The 22,476-nt window shown below is 33.7% G+C and overlaps 1 protein-coding gene across 4 annotated transcripts in view; it reads left to right on the top strand.

The window, feature by feature from the left end:
• LOC143257560 (four and a half LIM domains protein 2-like) overlaps positions 1 to 22,476 on the top strand; it is a 101,171-nt gene that overhangs the window by 34,000 nt on the left and 44,695 nt on the right. For all 4 annotated transcript variants that reach the window (XM_076516427.1, XM_076516429.1, XM_076516430.1 and 1 more), the window contains 3 exons: positions 8,647 to 8,809; positions 16,767 to 17,000; positions 20,810 to 21,025. In XM_076516427.1, the coding sequence (XP_076372542.1) occupies positions 8,647 to 8,809; positions 16,767 to 17,000; positions 20,810 to 21,025 (613 nt within the window). The remainder of the gene's footprint in view (positions 1 to 8,646; positions 8,810 to 16,766; positions 17,001 to 20,809; positions 21,026 to 22,476) is intronic.

The following is a 22,476-nucleotide window of genomic DNA, read 5'->3' as shown; positions in this document are numbered from 1 at the left end:
GACACAGACAGCAGTTAGACTAGTGCCTCAGACAAGAAAAACAACGTTTTTGAATCTAGCAGCAAACAACGAAGACGTCAGGGAACTACATAACACTTCTCTAACACTCACTAATATCAATAAAACGCCACTAAACACAAAAGAAAAGAACACAACACAGAACAAGAATTTACGTATGTGGTAAACAAAATATTAAAAAAAAAACACTAAGCCAAACAAACATACAAGAAAAGTAGAAATGATGCAAACTGAAATGAAACAATGGAATCTACTAACAAACCAAATTACACCATCATCACTGAAGACATCTCAACACAGTACAGAGAACCCTAACTTATGGCAGAGATAAAAAAAAATGTAAACCACAGATAAGAAAATTACAAACAAAGAGACTGATTAAATGTAGTCTTTATAATAAGTCAAGAGCCTTATGACCTCAACAAACTAATAAGCGAATGGCCATCGGATGCACTTCAACTCAGAATAATACGTATTCATCTACTAGAACCTCCAACAAGTCGAATATGATATAATAACAGACTTGAAAATAAAATACACACAAATTGAAAAATTAATCTCTGCAAAAACTAATAGATGCACAAATTTATTCAAAGTAACTACAATAAGCACGGAAACTGTACAAAAAACACATTGAAAATGGATCAGTGATGGGTTTTCAAAAATACACAATATAAGAAACTAAAATATCTACAGTTGTTATAACGTAGTGTTTTAAGTGTCAATTACCTGAACATATGGCAGCTGCCTGCAAACCTATCACACGATATGTTTGATGAGGAGGAAATCATGGATCATATGGATGTTCCAGAATTTACAAAAAGTTAAATGTTGCAAATGTAGAGATGAAGATACTGCCAATCACAAAGGATGCTAGAATTATAAAGACATAAAACAAGGGATATGTAACTTAATAAACAATAAACACATTACAAACATGAGATCAACAGAACAAAAACTAAAAACAAATAACATACCGAACAAAAGACTCCACTATTACAAACACAGGAAGTTAACCCAAATACAACACAAAGAAAACACTCGGAGATAACAAAGAACAAAAAAAACACAACCATAAACCAGAGAAGAACACAACAATCAACAAACAATCCCAGCAGTCTAAGAACAAACACTAACATATGAAGGTAACGGACAAATAGAAACAGCAATTGCAAACATAATCACTGACTTCCTTCAAGAATATAGTAAACCATGAACATTATAACACTGGTTATCAATCATAAAAATATTGCCTACATCATCTAATACCATACGTAATATACAAGATTCAAATTAACGCCATACCACATATTCATCCGAGGCGGTCTTGACCCCAAACAGCATGAGGTCTAAGTCACGTCTGCAGAGCAATGCTCTACAACAATAATTCATTCAAAATACAGAAAAACAGGTAGAAAGACCATAGAAGGAATCCATAGAATGGGTCATAAAAACAATTATCAATACGTATAATAATCTTACCTTCAAAAAATCAAAGTATTACAATAAATGTACTTCTAAGTAATAACCAAACCCTCACAATAGGAGGTACGTACTGTTCACCAAAAAACAAATCAGACACTATATTACAAAAACAACGTTATCTATCATAACAACAAATATATTATTATAAGCGACTACAACAGCAATTTTCGCTGACAGAATCACTAATGCTAATGAAATGCATCTACCATTACGTTTTGAATATTCAGATAACTAAGTGCTAAACGACACAGCATCAACACATTCCTGTGACTCATATCATTCCAATGATATACAATAAGCCACTTTCTAACGTTTAACTCAGAAGAAGATTCAGATAGCGGCCCTTTACTGATATGGAGTGTCTCACCAGATCAAAATGAATTTAAACACACAGAAACATTTAAGTACAGAAAAGTAAATTGGAAGAAGTATTAGGAGCTGCTCCTTCAATGACACAGCGGTATGTCTACAGACTTAAAACGCTAAAATCCGGGTTTCGATACTTGTGGTGAGCAGAGCACAGATAGCTCATTGTGTTCTTTTGTACTTAACTTTAAATAAGCAAAACAACAATATGAGGGGACATTAATAGAGCTTCTTTAGAATTATTGTTTTGTTTGTTTTTTTAAATTTCGCGCTAAGCTACACGAGGGCTATCTGCTAGCCGTCCCTAATTTAGCAGTGTAAGATTAGAGGGAAGGACCACTCACCGCCAACTCTTGGGTTACTCTTTTACCAACAAATAGTGAGATTGACCGTCACATTATAACGCCCCCACGGCTGAAAGGGCGAACATGTTTGATGTAACGGGGATTCGAACTCACGACTCTTAGATGACGAGTTGAACGCCTTAACCCATCTGACCATGCCGGGCCTCTTCAGAATAAACTGATCAGAACAGCTTCTAGCAGCCTGAATACTGGACATAAATACTGTTGAGTAATCTGAGAGAACCTATAAAACAACAGACAAATGCATAATAAAGTATTAATAAACAACAATTTGCAATCAAACACTGATTAAGAAGCGAAATTAGGAAAGAAATTAAACTATTGATGTTACAGAAATGTCGTCACTTTCTTTATACAAATAAACTCAAAGACATGTCTCAAAGGTTTCTAGTCCCACATAAAATAAAACTTACAAAGTCAAACCAAGCAACTATTAACACCAACTCAAAACTTAAACTCAATAATGAACTAGCATACAGGAATAAACATTAATCATGCGACTTTAAAGAAAAGTTCCAAAAACTTTCAAACAACCAGAAGACTCAAACATGTATAACCACTTCATGGACATAGTAAATAATTATATCACAACCAATCATAATATATATGTACACACACACCACACTTCACTAAGAACGCACAGTGCAATAGCACAATAGAAGTGAAACATAACTACTCAACAAAACATCTCATTCAACCCACAACAGCGGCAGAAGTACAGGAAACATAAAACTTCTTACAAACAAAACAACACTAGGACTTATTACTCAAGAAAGGCCCTCTGAGATTATTAGATAATCTTATATCTTTATATAACTTCTCTCTCAAAACAGGAATAATATCAACCGTTTGGAAACAGTTCGATGTTTTTTAGGCTGCAGAGGGAAGAAAATCTAGCAAATAACTACGAAAATTACAGACCCATGGATCTAACAAGCAGTCTAGGGAAACTACTTGAAATTATTCACTGGGTTTCTAACTTACTGGAAGTTAGATGAATCAGAGTAAATGTTAAGGACATCTACGCTGACTGGGTGTCTTTCGAGATGGAGTACTTAGTCCTCCCCTGTTTATCATGTATGTCAGCGAAATGCTTCTCAAAAATCCAAACTACGGTTTTTGTTCATAGTTTGTAGGTGATGTCGCAATCTGGAACAGTGCCTCAATCATAACAACAGCAACATACAACGTAAAACTACTACTAAGTGTAATACAATGATATTATTATTAATGAGGGGAGTATTAAAATTAATGTGCAAGAAACACCAGTCATATTATTTACAAAACTGTACAAAACAAACAAAATAATATCACATTTATATCTAGATGGGACTCTTTCACAGGTATCAGCATTTGCAAACTTCTTAGGGGTATCACATATTAATAGCATAAAATCCAGAATTTGGGAAAAGTAGGTCACCTTAGGAAATTGATCAACAACAACCAAGAAGTTTCACCAGAAAATATGTTAACATTTACAGGACATATACACTGCTGGCCAAAATCTTAAGGCCAATGAACATAAAGAAACAATATGCATTTTGCGTTGTTAGACTAAACCACTTATTTGAGTAGAGATCGAAAGATGAAAATAAGAAAAGGAAAAATAAGAATAAAAAAACTTTTTAGCATTTAATGGGGGAAAATGTAAACACTATTAAATTAGCCTAAATACTAGTTGGTCAAAAGTTTAAGACCATACCAAAAAGAAGTCCTAAACAGGGTAGGAAATGCCCAACAAGAGGTCTCAGTAGTGAGTTGCACGGCCGTCATTGCGAATAACTGCAAACATTCGCTTTGGCATGGTCGATATAAGCGTTTGCAGAAGGCTGGCTGGAATGTTATTCCAAGTGGTGAAGATGGTTTCAGAAAGATCATGCACTGTTTGGAAATGACGTCCATTTCTATAGACTTCCATTGACATCCACCCCCAAACATTTTCAATGGGGTTCAGTTCAGGCGAACACGCTGGATGATCCAAAGGAATAACATTTTTCGCCATGAAAAAGTCTTTTGTCCTGTGGGCATTGTTGATTGCAGCGTTGTCCTGCTGAAAGATCCAGTCATTTTTACACAAGCGAGGGCCTTCAGTTAATAAGGATGCTCTCTCCAACATGCCAATGTAGCCAGCTGCTGTTTGACGCCCCTGTATAACCTGAAGCTCCATTGTTCCATGGAAGGAGAAAGCACCGTAGTTCATGATGGAACCTCCTCCACTGTGTCCTGTAGAAAATATCTCTAGTGGGATATCCTTATTGTACCAGTAACTTTGGAAGCCATCTGGACCGGATCATTCTGAAAATTCTGTTAAATTATTTTCTCATCAGAGAACAAAACCTTCGTCCACTTTTCTACATCCTATGTTTGGTGCTTCTCATCAAAGTTTAACCGAATTATTTCGTGGTGTGGAAGGAGGTGTGGCCTTTGAAGATGTTTGCGGTTTTTAAAGCCTTTTTCTCGTAGATGCCGTCTTATTGTTCTTGAGCTACATTCTGCGTCCGTAAGGGCCTTAATCTGGTTCGACGATCGGCTGGTGTCTTGCTGGACAACCCATCGAATCCTCTTGCTCAACGCTGGCGAAAGTTTCTTGGGCCGACCACTTGAAATTTTCGTTCTGTATCCCTCAGGGTCTTTTAAGAAATTTGCAACAGCAGTTTTACTACGCCCAATCTCGCCAGCGATGACACGTTGAGAGAGACCTTGCTTTTGCAGCTCGACAATACTGCCACATTCAAACTCTGTCAACCCTTTGCCATGTTTTTACCCAATATAACAGAGGAGATGTCAGTGGGAGATGTTGACACCGCTAATGCTTGAACACAAATGACTAAATTTCGTTACGTGTTTACCGATTAACGCTTCGTTTCAGGTAGTATTTAGGCTAATTTCATAGTGTTTACATTTTTCCTATTAAATGCTATTTTTTTTCCCCCTGTTCTTATTTTCATTTTTCGAAGCTCTACTCCAGTAAGTGTTTGAGCCTAACAACGCAAAATGCATATTTTTTCTTTATGTTCGTTGGCCTTAAGATTTTGGCCAGCAGTGTATAAGACCATTTGTATAATATGCCTTTAAAACATTGATCAATGTATCAAAAAACATGTTAACAAATTTAACAAATTCAAAAGTATATTTTAATGAAAACATTTAGAGAAATATATAATCAACTAACTCATAATTTCTACACAGTTATTTAAACATTTCAACACTATCACACATATTCCTAGAGAACTGGCTTTAATATTATGAGAAAAATATTAATATAAATGAACTGATGACCAAACTAGATAGTTACATAATACACAATGGATCAAGCCATAAGTACCTTTTCCCTCTGAATATCATAAATACGAAAGCCACAGGTCAAACTGTGTTAAGCTAACTGAATCCTAGACACAAATGTAGCTCTATTGTAAAAGGGTTTTTTGTGTACAATTAATATTATGTGTTTGTGTATGTATGTGTTTATGACTGCTAAAGGAAACGGTAGTGTAAACACGGATTAATTGTGCGATCATGTATAAGTAAGGTTAGTGAAAATATGCGAATTAGTATTACCTCATGAATTGTACATGGCATGTAAAGAGTGTACTAATTAAAACTGTGGAAAATAGAGAAAATTCACCATTCTGTGAGTAATGCAACATCGTAACAAAAGTTAGTTCCCAGGATTCAATAACAGTGGGAAGAAAATAAAATTTCCTGATCCTTAATTTGTGTGACTCAAGGGTTTTGTGCAGGATGGCACACCACTCTGCTAATATCCGACCCTGATGAATGCAAGCATAACAAAGAAGAGGCTGTTGACTGCTTGTAGATTCCTGAGTCAGATTGAAGAGCTTTTTGTTGTAGCAATCTTCTTATGCATTCTAGAACAACCATTACCAAATGAACCAGAAATATTTCACCAAATATGAGCCAAATGAGAACCAGTCCACAAGTGAGAATGGGTGCATTGTGGGTGGAAAATGGTATGTGTCTACTCTTTACAAACCGGAAAAAAATTATTTGGTTCTTGGGTAACAAACAAAATCTACTCTGAGATCTGTATTGTAATTTGGCGATTCGTTAAATGAGAAAAGAAGGGTGGAACTAGTGAGTTTCACCATAAAGGAAGAGGTAATGATGCAATTTCAGGGCACAGGATACTCACAGTCTCATCATGACCTTCTGATGAGATGTGGCATGTCTTGCTACTCAGCGTCCACAAGGTATACACTCCTTCGAGTGTACAGCTTCAGGAATCTGCAATGTTGAGAGGATTCTTTTTGTACAAGACAGCAATGTCTTTAATAAACTGCTGTATGCCTGTGAAAGATTTGATACCGAACAGATTTTTCCTTTCCACGTTCAAAGTTGCATTGAAGGAATATTTGGATCATAATATTATGGAAATAGTGTCAAGAAGAATGTGGTTTGAAGTTTTCACCTTGGCCAGATCATTGTCAGAAAAAGAAAGCCGCTGGCAGCAGGTGCCACGAATCTTCACAAACTGAGTTACTAAAACCAGTGTGGTGCCAAATAAACCTCAGTCTCTGTACTGAATAGAGCCTCAATCAACAGTGTAACATTCTGGATTGCAAACAGCTCCTGTTCTGCTATGATTAGGTGGCTATCCATCAACCTATTATGTTTGCATTACCAAAACAGGGACAGTTAGTGCTTCCCCTATAACATTATTTTGGTTGGGTACACAATCACTTATATGGTTATGAACTGTAAGGGCACACCCACATATATACTCACGTTTTGCCTTACATCAATCCAGTTGGATACCTTTGACAACTGCAAAAGGATGGAGAAGGACCTACAGAAAGTAGTTGCTGCTATGATTGAAATTCTTGGAAGTTAATGGAGTCATGATCTGGTCCAGATACCAGCTCGTGTAGGTTGTACAACATTTCATTTATGGCAGAGGAAGTGGTCAGCACAGCTCTATTCTGGCAGAACGTATTTCTTGGCACATAGTTATACACATTTATAAAGCTATGGTGTTATTGGTGAAACGGCAGACTTGCTGTGAAAGGACAGGCATGTCTCTAATTTAATCTGGATTCTGTAAACTAAGAAAAATAGATTTGGTAGCGTAAATAGTGTCTGGGATAGTCATACTAGAGATGGATGTACTGAGAAAGTTTTAAATCAATTTCACCTAGGTAATAGATGCATCGGGCTTAGATGGGAAGTTTGAGCAATAACGATCAGAAACTAGTGAAAAGCAGTGAGCCATTATGCAGTGATGGAATTGCAGTGTCCCCAAATACATAAGTGGTTTAATGTGAACATGATCACCTGTATGAGTACCATATAATATGTTATTCAAACCAATATATGAGGTTTTCTGATCCTAGTCTGGCAGACAGGCAATTGTAGCATGGGTTGTAGTACATCAATCAAGGTGATGACCCATGCTAGTGTTAATTTGTTATAGTTGCAAAGCAGAATGGGTCATCACCCTAACTGATGTATTACAACACATGCAACAGTTGCGTGTTTGCCTGACAGAAGACACTAGGTCGCATAATAGTTGCTTCCCTGACACTATATCCAAAAGTTGAGATCTTTAATTGAGGATTGTAAAAGAAATCTAGTGATAAAGTCTGAATAATCATCTTTGACCTAACAGCTGGATGAATGGTTACAACCTTCCCATGAGTAAAAGCCGACAAAATCCTTTCAAAAATTACCTTGGTAGCTTTTATGAAGCCCTGAAGAAATATATAGGGATAATAACTCTGATTGTGCATGATCATTTCCAGTCATAATTGTAAAGAAGTATGATAGCCACAGGCTCTATGTTTATTTCAGCTGTGTGAATGCTATGAGAAATTTTGATGTATTTCCTCTGTCACTGAAAGTATGGAGTTACTGAAAGGTGCCCAATGACTGAACACTTTAGACCTGGCCACTGTATACTGGTAAATTGAACTGCATGCAGTTTGGACAGTGTCGTACTCCGAATATCTTTAATAAGTTTATGGAGTCATCATTTAGAGATCTGCAATGGGAGACGTGCTTGTCATATGTGGTTAATAACTTGATAATTGGCCAAACAATGGAGTCTTCTGTCATAGACCTGTTCACAGTTTTACAGTGGTTACAAGTGACAGAGTTAAAGTTAAAATCTGGGAGTTGTATGCTTATGCATACAAAAGTAGTAAGTTAAAATTAATATGTTTGTCTGAGGAACACTTATAACACATTCTTTCTTGCAACAAATACCTTCAAATCGCAATACATATATGAATAAAAATTTAATCTTGATGAAAGGATAAATATATTTATTTGTCAAATCCTGAGTTTTTATTCTGATACTGCCTACTCTAAGTGATATTTACTTTTTTCTTTCCTCATAAGTATCTGTAGCAGCTCTACTTTTTATCTTTTATCAATTTACTTCTTATCCCTTCAGGAACATATGCAACAATTGCAAGTGTTCACGAGATGCACATGACACCGTTCACGAGGAATCGGTGGACGTCCATCAAAGATTAGGTGCTCAAACTACTCAGTTACAAGCTACCAATGTCCAAAAGATATATTCATGGGTTCCTCCTGGACTTTCTAAAGCTAAGGTTTGTATCAGTGTGTCTACAGTTGAGTAGTTATTTATATATTTTATATTTTGTAGATATAGTTATTTTGTGACTCAATCATTCAGTCAGTCAGGTGAAAGTAGACTGTGGTTTAGTGTGGCAAACACTATGATCTGACGTCACCTTAAAATGAAGTAAATGTTATGCAATTTTGGTGCAATATTGTAAGCTCTGATATGTTAGGGAAATATCATGTAACTTATTTTAAGGTATGATACTATACAAAGTAACTTGTTCTTAAAGTTTAACATATGTAACGTGACTTGTTTACTTAGACTCCATAATAGTTGAAAGGGTCTGTTGACTAATCAGAATGATTCCAGTGCTCAATTTGCAAGTGTAACAGTTCAAGTATTGAATATTTACGTCGAGTGTGTTTCAAGTATTACATTATAGAAACAGAAATGTTTGAACAGATCACGACATGAGTGAAGCACTATACTTTCAGAACACAGATGTTTGCTTAGACCCTGAATGAAGAGCTGTGGGTACAGAACAGCCAGCCGAAATGCTAACCTGTGTTAATTATAGAAACAGAAATGTTTGAACAGATCACGACATGAGTGAAGCACTATACTTTCAGAACACAGATGTTTGCTTAGACCCTGAATGAAGAGCTGTGGGTACAGAACAGCCAGCCGAAATGCTAACCTGTGTTAATTATAGAAACAGAAATGTTTGAACAGATCACGACATGAGTGAAGCACTATACTTTCAGAACACAGATGTTTGCTTAGACCCTGAATGAAGAGCTGTGGGTACAGAACAGCCAGCCGAAATGCTAACCTGTGTTAATTCATATTAGATATTTATGAATTTGTGAATCTATTTGTTTTTCCGAAAGTGCATTCCGCAGTTTTGGAGGTAACATGTCCAAACATGACAAGAAGGCTCAAGGTGCTCTAAGGGCTGTTCTTATCTACATGGTGTATTACATTGTCAAGGAAGTAACAATGGGTATAAATGCACCTGTAAGAACACTGAAACATGAAGAGACATATCACTGAGCAGACCCTGATGTACTTTTCAATTCCCCCTCATCACTGGTAAATTAATTTTTTCAGTTAGTTCTGCTTTCTCCTCTATGAAGATAATTTGAATGTGGAGCAACTCACTCTATCTGAGGCTCGTTAAGAATCTTTCTTTTGCTCTAAATTATCCAGTGTTGCTAATGGGTCAGATCCCCGTTGAGCTGTTTTTATTTCATGTCATGCTCATCTCACAGAGTCCCATTTTCCTGTAGCTGGCTTGTATATCTTTGTGATAAAACGTTATCTTTTTACCATCAGATCTAAAATATTTACCCTTTTGTCTCTTTTATCCGCTGTGACTTTAACATACATATACTGGTTACAGTTTTCATAAGTTACAGCAGTTTTAAAATATTAATTTAATTTACTGGGTTTTGCTGTTCACATTGCTGAAATTTGGATTTTATGGAAAGTGTCCCACATTGTGTTTTTCTACGTTTTGCTGTTTTTTCTAGATTCTAGAGTGATTTTTATAAATTCTGCATTATTTCCTGCTTAAGCTGACTTTCTCTTTTACTACAATTATTGGACTTGATGTAAGCTTTACTGTGTTAAAGTCTTCTCATTCTAGGTTTCTTACATTTCCGCTGTCTACACTATTTATTTTTATGAATAATTCATTTATTTCCTCATAACCATCCTGCATTTACTCACAATGAGTTTTGAACTTTTTTATTATCTAAATCTTTAGTCTGAATGGCGTTTTATAGAATAGATTACATTTCAACTCAAGGTATGCAACAGGTGTAACAAGTAAACAGTCTATGGCTAAGAGTTTTCTTCGCCTTATGCTATTTTTGGAAGACATTATTATTGGACAGTAAACAGATGTTGTGGATTACCTCCTCCAATGATTTTCTATCTAATTTCAGTTAGTGTGCAGACAGATGAAACTCTGACCATTAAAACCACGTGTAATTATGCCATTTGCGCCTTTGTTGAGGATTTACAAGACTATATTATTTCTTTTCTTGTGTTGTAATATCACTTAACAAGATATCTTTTCACTTAGTGATCTTAGAGTGATAGTAGCCATTGTTGTCATTTAAAATAATTAGAAGACCTTTTTGTCAATTCTTTCTATTGACGACGGTTAAAACACACTTTGCTGTGTCTTCCATATGATTATTTCTTCCATGATACTTTTATGGCTACGATAATCGTAAGTTACCCCAGACAATTTTCGTTTTCTTCCTCTTTTTTTGGCTTTTTGTTTTATTCTTTTTCCCAGTTTCCATTTTTCTAAGTGTGTGCCTTGAGATACCTTTGTAAGCATACAGACCAAAATTTTTGGTACTGTGAACAGCTATGATACACTGGGGAGAAGCTTAATTTTTCTAGAACTGCCTCAGATGAGTGAGTGGTTAACACCCTCGTCTAGCCATCACCGTGACAACCGTTTGGAGTTAAATTGGATCACACACATCTGCTGTTTATTTCAACTTAGCCAAGCCGACATCTTAAGCTTAATAAAGTCATACTTTCAGTCCTGTTCCTCAGATGTATGACCTACCGTTCCGTAGTTGGCAGCCTATAACTACTTATATATATATATATTTGTTATTGAATCATCTTCTCAAATTGTTAACAAAACAAAATCAATTATTTATTCTCTTTATTTTTATATTTTTCCTTTGTTTTCTTTTCTTTCTATTTTATCCCATTTCTACTTAAAGTAAAAATAGGGAGTAGCACCGTTAATAACAATAATAAAAAAGAGCAAACTTGAATAAGAATAGTATATTATTTAATTAAAAGTTCTTTCTTCACATTTAAGATGTAGATTTGCTTTAGCGCAGTCAGACATTAGCGTGTTGTACTGTAGAGTGACAATGACGGTAGTGTTCTATTTTGATGAATTTTTAATCATAAATTAGTACTTTATTAATTAATTAGGAATAGCACAACGTAATAATTATTCAAAGCATCAAATCAACATTACAGGCTAGCGTAGTAACTACAGGATGGCGCCACTGTTCTCCCCTACTGGCATTTTCTAGAGATTTTAAAAGAGTGGGTTCGATATCAGTTTGTGAGAAAATAACGAGCACGGAATTAAATAATAAATAAAATAATAAATGTTAATATATAAACACTATTTGTTGATGATTATAAAATAATAAATGTTAATATATAAACACTATTTGTTGATGATTATAAAATAATAAATGTTAATATATAAACACTATTTGTTGATGATTATAAAATAATAAATGTTAATATATAAACACTATTTGTTGATGATTATAAAATAATAAATGTTAATATATAAACACTATTTGTTGATGATGTATTTTTATTTTTAATTATTCGAGAACTTGTGCTAGGCATTAAACTTTACAATGAATCTATGGTAATAGTTTAGTTGTTTTCGAAACATGAATATTATTATTATTTAGATCCATTTGTCATTATACATTTAGATACACTTAGAATGAAGGGTTCGTTTACGTATTTCAATAGCTTCATATATAAACACATATAGCTATACTTTTCAAAACTGAATCAGCAAGTGATACTCAGTGTATATGTGGTTCAACAATAAACACTAGTTAAACCATAATATATAAATCCCATTTAATAGCAAGTCAGCAACAGGGTAATTTGACATTAGAAAGATATTGTATGGTTTTGTTGTAGTGTATTTCAGCTCCATTCTCAATAGGTTATTCAGGTTCTGGTAAAAGTTTACTTACAGACTAATATGCGTATTTTATCCGCGGACTATTTTCTATAGTTTATATAGTTCAGGGGAACTTGTCTAAATGTCTTTGCGCTTTTCTACCTATAATCAGATTTATTTTTGCGAGTCCAAGACTGACCTATATTCTGCTGTAATCAGATTATTCTACTTCTTCCAACCCACTTAACTGTACGAGTATGCTCGGTTCCAGCTGTTTGCTAGTGGTTAACCTGCAAGGGACTAGTGTCCAGTCCAGAGGCAATGGATCACTTTTGCCATTTGAAACCGGAGATCCAAAGATGTAACAAGGATGTAACTTTCCCTAACTTTATGTAGTTGAATGAAAACCTAATTTATTTAGAATATTTAAGCTTTTTTCATCGTTTACTGATATCTATTTTCTTTAGTTTATAATAAAAGCTCCATTTTATAGTTTATTCATAGCTTGTTTTCCATAGTTTATTCACAACCAATTTCATATGGATTATTCCAAACCTGTTATCTGATTTATTTTTTATTTTATATTGTTTATTCAAATAATTTCCTTTAATTTACCGAAGCGCCTTCTTTTATACAGTTTCTTAACGACCTATTTGCTACAGATTATTCGCTATCTGTTTCAGTGTAGTTTATTCACGGTATGTTTTATATAGTTCATTCACGGTATGTTTTGTATAGTTTATTCACGGTATGTTTTGTATAGTTTATTCACGGTATGTTTTATATAGTTCATTCACGGTATGTTTTGTATAGTTTATTCACGGTATGTTTTGTATAGTTTATTCACGGTATGTTTTGTATAGCTTATTCACGGTATGTTTTGTATAGTTCATTCACGGTATGTTTTGTATAGTTTATTCACGGTATGTTTTGTATAGTTTATTCACGATATGTTTTGTATAGTTTATTCACGGTATCTTTTATATAGTGCATTCACGGTATGTTTTGTATAGTTTATTCACGGTATGTTTTGTATAGTTTATTCACGGTATGTTTTACATAGATTATTCATGGTATATTTTATATAGATTATTTACTGTCTGTTACAATGCAGTTTTTTGAAAGACCTGTTTTTCTGTAGTTTATTTTTTTTATTTATTAATGATTTTTTTACTTGTTTTTTATTCACAATCTCTTTTAGTGGCCAATCGATTAGTTTAACATAAAACTAGTTTTCAATGCCAGTGATGGGCATAGAAGAAATAAATTTATGCGTTGCCTTGTTCTCAACATATGGCAAAATAAACCGTTTTCCGTAGTTTGATGAAAACTTATTTTCAATATATATCTCACAGTTTGTTTTATGTAATATATCCTAAGCTGTGTTTGTTGTAATTTAGTCACAGCTTACTTATATAGTTTTCTCAAAGTATGTTTTATTTAATTTATCTACAATCCCATTAATGTTATTTACTCAAGGCTTGTTTTACATAGCATATACACGATTAATTATGTGTATATTTCGCACTGCTTGCATTATTCAGTTTACGGCTATTTTTCCTTTCCTTTTTATTGGTTAAGTCACGGTTTCTTTCTATAGTTTATTCACTGTTTGTTTCACATTATATAAAACTGTTTTACGTTGTTTATTCAAGGCTCTGTTATATGTTTTTTTATATTTTGTTTTACTACTTTATGTACTTTCTATTGCTGCTTTATGTGGTTTATTGTTTCTCTGCTTTATATTGTTTATTGTTCATTACTTCTATGCTTTATTTAATTTATTTTTCCTCTGTTTAATCTACTTTATTTCTTCTCTGCTTTATCTATTTTATTGCGTCTATGCTTTATCTACTTAATAGTTACTATGTTTTAACTAATTGAATCTTTCTCCGCATAATATAGTTTGTTGTCTTTTTGCTTTATGCAGACTGTCGTTTCTCTGTTTTATGTAGATATTGGTTGCCTGCTTTCTTTAATTTGCGCTCTCCAGTTGCACAACGGTATATCTACGAGTTTCAAATGCTAGACTCCGGGTTTTGATATCCATGGGAAGCAGAACACAGACAGCCCATTGTGTTGCTTTGTGCTTAACTTCAAAAAAACAAAACGTTAGTTGCCCTCCACTGCCGAAGCAGTATGTTTGCAGACTTATAAAACAAGAAACCACGCTTCGATACTCGCGGGAGGGGGGCACAGCATAGATAATTAATGCTTTGGTTTTGTACTTCACTACTAACAAATAAACAATTATTTAGTTCACTGTTTCTATTGTTTTATATTTTATTGTTTCTCTAGATTATATGGTCTATTGTTTCTTTGGTTCATGTGGTTCATTGTTTCTCTACTAAATGAATTTTATATCTCTTCTTTATGTATTTTGTTCTTTTATGTTTTACGTAGCTTACTGTTTCTCTACTTTATTCAGTTTGCGCCCCAGTGGCACAGCGGAATGTCTGTGGACTTTCAGCGCTAGTTATTGGGTCTCGATACCCGTGGTGAGCAGAGATAGTGCACTGTGAAGCTTTGTGTTTAACTATTGACTAACAAACAATTATTTAGTGTATTGTTTCCCTAGTTTCCGTACTTTATTATTTCTCTGCTCTATATATGTGAGTAGAGATAATGCATTGTGAAGCTTTGTGTTTAACTATTGACTAACAAACAATTATTTAGTGTATTGTTTCACTAGTTTCCGTACTTTATTATTTCTCTATATATCGTATTTTCCCTCTGCTTGATTCTTTTTTTGCTGGTCAGGTGTTTAGGGAGCTCTACTCGTAATCTGAGGGTCGTTGGTTCGAATATCCGTCACATCAAACATTCTCGCCCTTTCAGCCATGGGACTTCATAACGTGATGGGCAATCCCACTATTAGATAGTAAAAGAGTATACCTAGAGGTGGCGGTGGATGGAGATGAGACTAGCTACTTACCATCTAGTCTTATCCTTCTAAATTAGGTACGGCTATCGTAGATAGCCATCATGTGGCTTTGCGAGAAATAAGAAACAAACTTTCTTTGCTTTATGTATTTGATTGTTTTTCTGTTTTATTTAATCTGCTGTTTCTCTGTTTAAGTTGTTTGTTGATTTCTGCTTTTTTATTGTTTTTCCTGTTCTATTTGGTTCATTCTTTCTGTACTTTATGTGGTTGATTGTTTCTCTGTTTTATTAGTTTATTGCTTCTTTGTTTTATTTATTGTTTTTCCTGTTCTATTTGGTTTATTCTTTCTGTGCTTTATGTGGTTGATTGTTTTTCTGTTTTATTAGTTTATTACTTCTTTGTTTTATTTATTGTATTTCCTGTTCTATTTGGTTTTGTTTTATTTATTGTTTTTCCTGTTTTATGTGGTTTATTCTTTCTGTGCTTTATGTGGTTGATTGTTTCTCTGTTTTATTAGTTTATTACTTCTTTGTTTTTATTTATTGTTTTTCCTGTTCTGTTTGGTTTATTCTTTCTGTGCTTTATGTGGTTGATTGTTTCTCTGTTTTACTAGTTTATTACTTCTTTGTTTTATTTATTGTTTTTCTTCTTTACGTATTTTATTGTTTCTGTTTCATGTTATTCTTTTTCCTTTGTTTTATATAATTTATTCTTTCTCTGCTATATATATGCTATTGTTTTTTGCTTCATGTATTTTATTATTTCTCTGGACTATGTATGTTATTGTTTCTCTGATTTATTTAACTTATTATTTTTCTGCTTGATGTAGTTTATTGTTTTTCGGCTTTGATTAGTTTATAATTTATATGCTTTATTTAGATTATTGTTTTTCTAGTTCATTCTTCATTTGCTTGATGTAGTTTATTCACGACTTGTTTCCTGTAGTTTACTCATTCTTAATCTGTGTTATATAGTTTTTCACCATCTGTTTTGTGTAGTTTAGTGGCGATTTGTATTTTTGTATAGACTATTCTAGATACAGTCATGTGAAAAATTTAGGACACCCTATGAAAGCCTGCGTATTTTTGTAACATTTTTGGATATATAGATATTTCATGTCAATTTTAACAATACCGAGAGATTATAGGAATATAACTAAACAATTAAAACTGAAGAAAAGACTTTTCAAGATCTTCTGTAAATGTAATTCTACAAAAATGCATATTCTAACTAAGGAAAAGTTAGGACACCCTACCCCCTAATAGTTAGTGTTACCCCCTTTGGCTGACAGAATTCTGCATTGAGAAGTGGGGCAAACTTTCTTCAGACCGATGTCAGAGACTGGTAGATGGCTACAAGAAGCGTCTCTTTTTAATATTAAATTACTTTGTTCCGCAGGTAGAAGAATACTTTGCACAATTGCCGAATCACAAAGTTCCCAGGGTGGGAACTATAGGAGAGAAATATAGAGATAAACAGTTAATACTTCAGTTACCCAAGCAGGACTTGGCATTGGCGTACTGTAAGTTTGTGGAGAAGGATTACAGCGATACGTTCGATGAATTTGTTAACAAAAGGAATGAGGTCGCATTAGATATTGGTTATGTCAAACCAGCATTAACGAAGACGTTGGTAAGTTAACTGTGTATTAATTTCATTTCTCAAACTTATAAGTAATTTGACTGGTTAGATTTTTGGTACTCATTGCCAATTAACTTTAAAGCACATCTGCTATTAATTACAACTGGCATTACACATTTAACTTTGAACGTTTTCAACAACTGGCATTACACATTTAACTTTGAACGTTTTCAACAACTGGCATTACACATTTAACTTTGAACGTTTTCAACTATAGTTTTTACTCGGTTGCATGGAAGATGTATGATATTTAATTTAAAAAAAAGATGATTTTCAGATTATTAGTTAACATACTTATTTTAAAAATATATTGGAAAGTTTTTATTGCCAGTTCACTTTGCTAATTTACTCAAAGCACTGTGATAACAGTTGAAATGCATGTGTTGTAGACAATTTCGGCAGTGATAAGAAGTAAACGAAATAATTGTCTATTTTTGTTTAAAAGTTTGTTTCATCCTCTGTCCCAACAGTAACTGCCTTATTTTACAAAAGACAATTCACTGATTAAAATGACAATAGCTGTTCCATTTGACAGTTTGTTGTTTAAAGAATCATTTGGGTAATTGTATAAAACAGATATCCAAAATTCGTGATGACGAGAAACCCAATTGAAGTAAAAGTGTATCTCAGGATGGCTTGTATGGGTGTTAACACTTTTACTAATAAACCAGAGAACAACGTTTACACCATCTAAGGTCACTTTCAGGTTACGTTATTCTCTGTTTTATTAGTAAAATTGTTAACAGCCACACCAGCCGTCCTGAGACAGTTATCCAAAATATCAAAGCAAAGACAGCTTTCAGTTAGGAATTGTAAATTCATAGTTAAAATTATTATAAGGTTACTTTCATTATTAAGTTATAATTATTTAGCTAATATTTTTAATATTTATCAGAGAGACACTCCATATATTTTCTATGATAACAAACAATTATTTCATCAGGAAATACGCAAAGCTTGGTTTCACAACTGGAAGAATATTTTGCACAATTAACGAACCACAATCTCCAGAGCGGTTTGAGAACATTGGACCTCATTATTTAGGTTCATGTGCATAAAATTACTGAAAAGAGAATTTTTTCTCCTTAAACACCAGTAAACAGAAATGGAATATCAGTTGAATGAGAAATTCTCCAAGTTATTATACACAGTAATAAAATATTTTGTGGTCCATACTCGTCTAATATATTGTAGTGTCCTAAGTATGAACTTCACACCAAACATGTTCGCCCTTTCAACTGTGGGGACATTATAATGTTACGGTCAATCCCACTATTCGTTGGTAAAAGAGTAACCCAAGAGTTGGTGGTGGGTGATGATGACTAGATTCCTTCCCTCTAGTCTTACACTACTAATAGCCCTCGTGTAGCTTTGCGCAAAATCAAAAATAAACAAGCAAACATATGAACTTTTAAAGTTTTAAACGTGTTGAAGACTGCATGAAAATAAAATGACAGCTTATATATTAAAATTCTTTAATACGTCATACAAGGTAAGTTGGAAAATGGAGTCTCAAAACTAGTTCTGTCTACAGAATTGTAACGCTGTATATCAGGGTAAAAATTGCGAAAATCCAATGACATCACATAGTTTAGGCATGAAATGAAGTAGGAAGCTTGAAACTAGGGTAGACCACAGGATTTAGATGTCTAAATCCATTAACAAGATGTTACAGTAGGAATTAGACCTTTGAAACTAGTCCAGACTACAGGATTCAGATGTCTCAATCCATTAACAACATGATGTTGCAGCAGAAAGTAGATTTTTGAAACTAGTCTAGACTACAGGATTCAGATATCTAAATCCATTAACAAAATGTTACAGTAGGAAGTAGGCCTTTGGAACCAGTCCAGACTACAGGATTCAGATATCTAAATCTATTAACAAGGTGTTACAGTAGAAAGTAGACTTTTGGAACTTGTCCAGACTACAGGATTCAGGTGTGTCAATCCATTAACAACATGATGTTGCAGCAAAAAGTAAACCTTTGGAACTAGTCCAGACTACAGGATTCAGATATCTAAATCCATTAACAACATGACGTTGCAGCAGAAAGTAATCCTTTGGAACTAGTCCAGACTACAGGATTCAGATATCTAAATCCATTAACAACATAATGTTGCAGTAGGAAGTAAACCTTTGGAACAAGTCCCGACTACAGGATTTAGATGTCTAAATCCATTAACAAGATTATGTTACAGTAGGAAGTAGACTTTTGGAACTAGTCCAGACTACAGGATTCAGATGTCTAAATCCATTAACAAAATGATGTTACAGTAGGAAGCAGACTTTTGAAACTAGTTCAGACTACAGGATTCAGATGTCTAAATCCATTAATAAGATGATGTTGCAGTAGGAAGTAGACCTTTGGAACTAGTCCAGACTATAGGATTCAGATGTCTCAATCCATTAACAACATGATGTTGCAGCAGAAAGTAGACCTTCGGAACAAGTCCGGACTACAGGATTCAGATGTCTAAATCAATTAACAACATGATGTTGCAGTAAGAAGTAGACCTTTGGAACTACTCCAGACTACAGGATTCAGATGTCTAAATCCATTAATAAGATTATGTTACAGTAGGAAGTAGACTTTTGGAACTAGTCCAGACTACAGGATTCAGATGTCTAAATCCATTAACAAAATGATGTTACAGTAGGAAGCAGACTTTTGAAACTAGTTCAGACTACAGGATTCAGATGTCTAAATCCATTAACAAAATGATGTTACAGTAGGAAGTAGACCTTTAAAAGCCAATGTATATATAAACATATTAGTGAAAATAAATATATTTGATGAAGTTAAATAATAAAATAAGTAAAATCACAAGGAGTGTGTGTTTTTTTTCCTATAGCAAAGCCACATCGCGCTATCTGCTGAGCCCACCAAGGGGAATCGAACCCCCTAATTTTAGGGTTGCAAATCCAAAGATTTATCGCTGTACCAGCGGCAGACAATCACAACAAGTGGCTACGTTAAAAACAACAAATCCAAACCTTGCACCAATTATATTAATTTGTGTACATCCACATAAAGTAGTGCCAAGTTGTTAAATTACCCTATTTTAACTAAAAATAGTTATTAGAAATGTTAAGTAAAATTTTTATTTCTTGGTATGTATTTAATACGTTATTGTGTTTGTTACAGAAACAAGTTAATTTATATATATATGTAATTATTAAAGTGTATTTTAAGATGTGTGCCACCACACTCACCCCACACTCCACAAGAAGAAAAGCGATTTCAGATTTTGAGTGGTGCATTTTAGGTTGGAATAGACTGTTGTAATCTGTAATTAGAATTAAACTGGTGCTGCCAATTAAAACACAACAAGATATCTTAAACAAATAAAACATAATAGTACATACAAAGTTTTCTCTGTCCACCTGCACATGCCATTCACAGGACTGAAGGACACAAACATGCTCTTTATTATCGCCTGAGTAAAACAGATCATTGCTTAAATATTTTATGTTGCAGCAGTCTCTTTTAATGGAGAATACACGTGATGTCCTTGATGACTTATCCAATACCGTGAATAACCAAGATGAGAGAAACTTGACGTACGTTCTATATAATATAACATGTATCTACAAATTATAACGGTTATAAAACTCGTGATGCTTAATATCATAGTGTTAAATACTCAGACTGATATCTTTAATGATGCACCCATGAGAATGTTTTAATTGCCAAGGACTAATGTCTTTCTTAATTATTCACAACTAGTACCTTTTGTCTTAAACACTTCAGAACGTGTCAACCTCTCAACAGTAATGCCTTTGTTCTTACATCATAGGAATGTTTTAATTGCTCAGGACTAATATTGCAAGAAGACGTAGCTGTAATTGCACCGAAGTTTGGAGAAGATGTAGCATGGCACCCAGCGTGTTTTACATGTAGTACATGTAATGAGCTTCTAGTAGACCTGACCTATTGTCTTCACGAAGAAGCAATTTTCTGCGAACGTCATTACGCTGAACAACTGCGTCCTCGATGCGCAGCCTGTGACGAGGTAAATACAAGTTTATTATTACTTAAGAAAGTTTTTCCATCACAGTTTCATATTTACATTATATTTACATTTGATTTTTTTATTGTTTCTGTACCGTCATATTAACCTATGTTTGATTTGCGGTGTGATAAATAAACTGTATTATATAAACTAGGGTTGGAAATCAAGGTCTTTTAACAATAATTTATATTATATTAACTAGGGCTGGAAATCAAGGTCTCCTAACAATAAATTATATTATATCAACTAGGGTTGGAAATCAAGGTCTTCTAACCATAAATTATATTGTATCAACAAGGGTTGGAAATCAAATAAAATTATATTATATCAACTAGTGTTGGAAATCAAACAATAAATTATATCAAGTAGGGTTGGAACTCAAAAATAAATTGCAAGTGAACGAAGGCACCTTAATGCCTATAACAGGAGCAATGTTTAGTTATGACACTAGACTTTTTATGGCATTAAATCACTAAATATTGTTGAAAGTACTTTCTCGAAGATAACGTAGAGTGGATTATTACAACACCACATTTTAGATACAGTGCAACATCGTATCGTTTTCGGTTGTTGGATACCGAACATGGTACTTTAATATGGTTTATCCAAACCCTACCATACGACATTATATAATTCAAGGTGGTTGAACACCAATGGAATACGGTAAAGAGAGTTGCTCGTTCCTACTTTTTCTGAGATACTAAATCTCTCTTCTTTATTACAGCATTATTCTAAATAATTATATTTAATTTACCTTTGTTAAAGAGGGATATCTGTTTTACAATGCTATTTATATGTTGAATTTCTAGATAAGGTATTAACATATTAATATTTCAAATAGTCTAAAACTGAGTTAAATTTTTCTTTCTTAGTACAAATATATTTTAATATACAAACAATAATATAATTTATAATTATGATAATGGTTATTACAAATAGTTTTACAAATAATAGTTTATATACAAAAGTTCCGATCTGAAACTTCCTTGATATCAATTCGAGGATTCACGATGAGTGAATTAATTTAGGGTTGATATGGTACAATTCACTTAACAAGGAGCTAGCCAGCTCTTCGCTGTTCACACGTGAGTTTCTCACAGCAGAAGTTATATAATGTCTTTGTAAACGTACTAACTTCCAATACTAATCCTCTGAAGTTAAATGTTCGAGATGTATAAACGTTCTTGGTCAATGTTTGAAAATCTCGATTAATAAGCGTTAATTACAGTTGTGACTTTCGATGTTTAAAGTATACCAACTGTAACAAACCAATAACACGTGTTGTCTTGCGTAACGAGAGTTTTTAGAACTTTCAGCTTGCAGAACAATACTGACGATCAATAGTATTTACATACATATATAGTTGTTGATTCTTACACTCGAGAATATTCTACAACTTTAATGAATAGACAGGAATTTTGAAATACAGATATGATAGTATAAGTTATGTA

This window comes from Tachypleus tridentatus, chromosome 7 (genome assembly GCF_004210375.1).
Source record: "Tachypleus tridentatus isolate NWPU-2018 chromosome 7, ASM421037v1, whole genome shotgun sequence".
Taxonomy (NCBI): Eukaryota; Metazoa; Arthropoda; class Merostomata; order Xiphosura; family Limulidae; genus Tachypleus; species Tachypleus tridentatus.
This window is presented reverse-complemented; position numbering and strand designations above follow the sequence as displayed.